General features: G+C 28.6%; 1 protein-coding gene across 1 annotated transcript; it reads right to left on the bottom strand.

The window, feature by feature from the left end:
• Positions 1-1681: 1681 nt before the first annotated feature.
• On the bottom strand, positions 1682-1978 carry LOC111687486. Its single transcript, XM_023449927.2, has one exon. It carries the CDS (start codon positions 1976-1978, stop codon positions 1682-1684), a length of 297 nt encoding a protein of 98 aa, XP_023305695.2.
• Positions 1979-2740: the final 762 nt, after the last annotated feature.

Genomic DNA, 2740 nt, shown 5'->3' with positions numbered 1-2740 from the left:
TGTACTGTGGCAGAATCATCATCAACCTTAACGGATTTATCTGAAAAAGATAAAGGAAATCTAAAGGAACTGGCGTAAAAATGAAGATAAATTTAATCAAATTGAAAGAACGCAATTGTAACGTATTATAGATAAATTTAAGAAATAAACTAAATTTTAAACAAACAAAATTAATTTTATTGTTATTATTATAATAAATAAACTAAGTTAATTATTTGAGCTATAGCTATACTATAGGAAATCCGACTAAAAATGATTCCTTCCGCTATAGCTTTCTTTACAATACATCAATGTAAAGCTTTTAATTGTAATTTTGTGCATAACTATTAACAAAATTCCGTCATATCATAATGTATGGGGACTAAGTGAAATAATGGACCGATCTTAACCATTTTACGCTTCATCCCTGAAACAGTAGAATATCATGTATCAAATTTCGTTGAATTATCTACAAAATTGCAGACGGGTGGACATAGATAAATCGACTCAGAAAATAATTCAAAACCAATTGGTATACTCTAAAATGGGTGTAGGACCAATTTTATTGTGCGTTACAAACATCATCACAAATTTCAATTTTAAATATGATTTCATTCATTCCAAAAATTTTTAAATTTTCTGAAGAATCACAGAGTGATTCTTTTAATAAAATATTTCTTTACAAAATACAAATTTTTTTTAAACCGAATTTATTTCTAAAATTTAATTCTTTTCCATGTCTAGTCTATAGTCTAGTCTATAGTCTAGTCTATAGTCTAGTCTATAGTCTAGTCTATAGTCTAGTCTATAGTCTAGTCTATAGTCTAGTCTATAGTCTAGTCTATAGTCTAGTCTATAGTCTAGTCTATAGTCTAGTCTATGGTCTAGTCTATAGTCTAGTCTATAGTCTAGTCTATAGTCTAGTCTATAGTCTAGTTTATAGTCTAGTCTATAGTCTAGTTTATAGTCTAGTCTATAATCTAGTCTTTAGTCTAGTCTATAGTCTAGACTAAAGTTAAAATTTTGCAAAATATTGTCAAATATTCTGTATTGTTAATGGTTTGCATGCATTCTTAAATGGGTCCGTCGAAATACTGTTGTAAAAGTTTTTTACAATCGAAAATTATATGGTAGATCGGTCTAAAATTATTGATATTCTTTATATAAAGACCCCTTCAGAATATCACTTAACCGCTCATAACTGTATAGCGACGAAATTCGACATGAAAACGTTTTATAGAAACCAAAATCTTTACCAAATTTGATATGAATCGGTTCATAATAGACCCTAGATAATAGATTTTAAATTCATAAATTTATAGAAACCAAAATCTTTACCAAATTTGATATGAATCGGTTCATAATAGACCCTAGATAATAGATTTTAAATTCAAAATAAATAATAAACACAATTTTTAATTACTTTTTATATATTTAGGATTTATTATTCATATGTATTGAAATATCATTTACATTAATTTAGAACCAAACCTCGTCAATAAGGCTGCATTTAGATCCCATGTACTCATTAACGGTCATGCTTAACACCCAAATTACTGACACTTGTTATTTTGAATCGTTTCGGGATTATCTGTTTAGTTTCATTCATAATCGACAAAAATTTCATAGATTTAAATGACATTAGTATTTCTCTTTGCAGAATATTTACTTAATGAATCCAAGTTCACATTTGTATATCTGCTCACAAATCCGTTGAGGGTATTTTATCGGGATTGGCGTTTTTCAAACCCAATTTCTCCAATTCTTTGCTGCGTTGCATTTGATATTTTAATTTCTTTTTGAATAAAATTTCACGATTGATGGCATGTAAATCTTCAATTGAACATATTTCCAAATTACGCACACTTTTCGTTATTAATTTATCGGTTAGAGAAATTTTCGTACGATTCAAACGCATAAAGCGAGACTGTGTACGGCGCAATTCTTCACGATACAAGAATAAGGTATAGCTAACGGTGGCCTTTGATTTAAAATCCATTTCAGAATTAGTAATAAGTATTCTTTAAGTAGTGTGTTTAAAGTTTGTTATTATCGCTTATGTATCTCAGGAGAGAATGATGCTTTGGTATACGAAAGCATTAGTTTAAATAGTAATTGTAAATGTGTACTGAGCCTTATGTACCTGCAGGTAGAATTTTAGGTATGCTGAGGTTTCATTCTTTAGACCTGTTTTAGTTTGCGAAACCTCATAAAAAAGTGGGCTTAAAAAAGGTTTCATTCTTAATCCTCTGCTTTATGACAGTTTATTTTTTTAATCCTTTAGTTTAACTTAAACTTTATTTTAAAATTAGTTTATGTTCAGTTAACTAGAACATTTTTGTGTCTTGTTTAAAATTTAATGATGGGTTTTCCCCATTTTTTTCACTCGCGTTGTGAGATTTCGGCGAACTTGTGTGCTTGGAGACTAATAAGAAAAATGTTAATCCGTTTTTTAACTAAACAAAAGGATTGACTTAATTTTCTGTTGACCTACTTAAAACTAGAACTAGTCTACTCGTTAACTAAGTTGACTAATATTATACAATTGTGTATAAATATTTGAGGACTAGAGTAAATTCAGTGTTACTGCTAAACTTTGCAATTGAAACATCTGCTTTTAACTGGTGAATGGTTTTTTTTTTTGAGCAGCTGTGTTTAAAACTTTTATTTTACAATGAAATGTAACTTTGGACTATAACAAATCTTATTTGTCTTTCTTTATACAATTCGCGATTAGGATTTTTAATACTTGCAATATAAT

Source organism: Lucilia cuprina, chromosome 5, assembly GCF_022045245.1.
Source record: "Lucilia cuprina isolate Lc7/37 chromosome 5, ASM2204524v1, whole genome shotgun sequence".
In the NCBI taxonomy this organism is placed as follows: domain Eukaryota; kingdom Metazoa; phylum Arthropoda; class Insecta; order Diptera; family Calliphoridae; genus Lucilia; species Lucilia cuprina.
The sequence above is the reverse complement of the archived record's forward strand: the minus strand, read 5'-3'. Positions and strand labels throughout refer to the sequence as shown.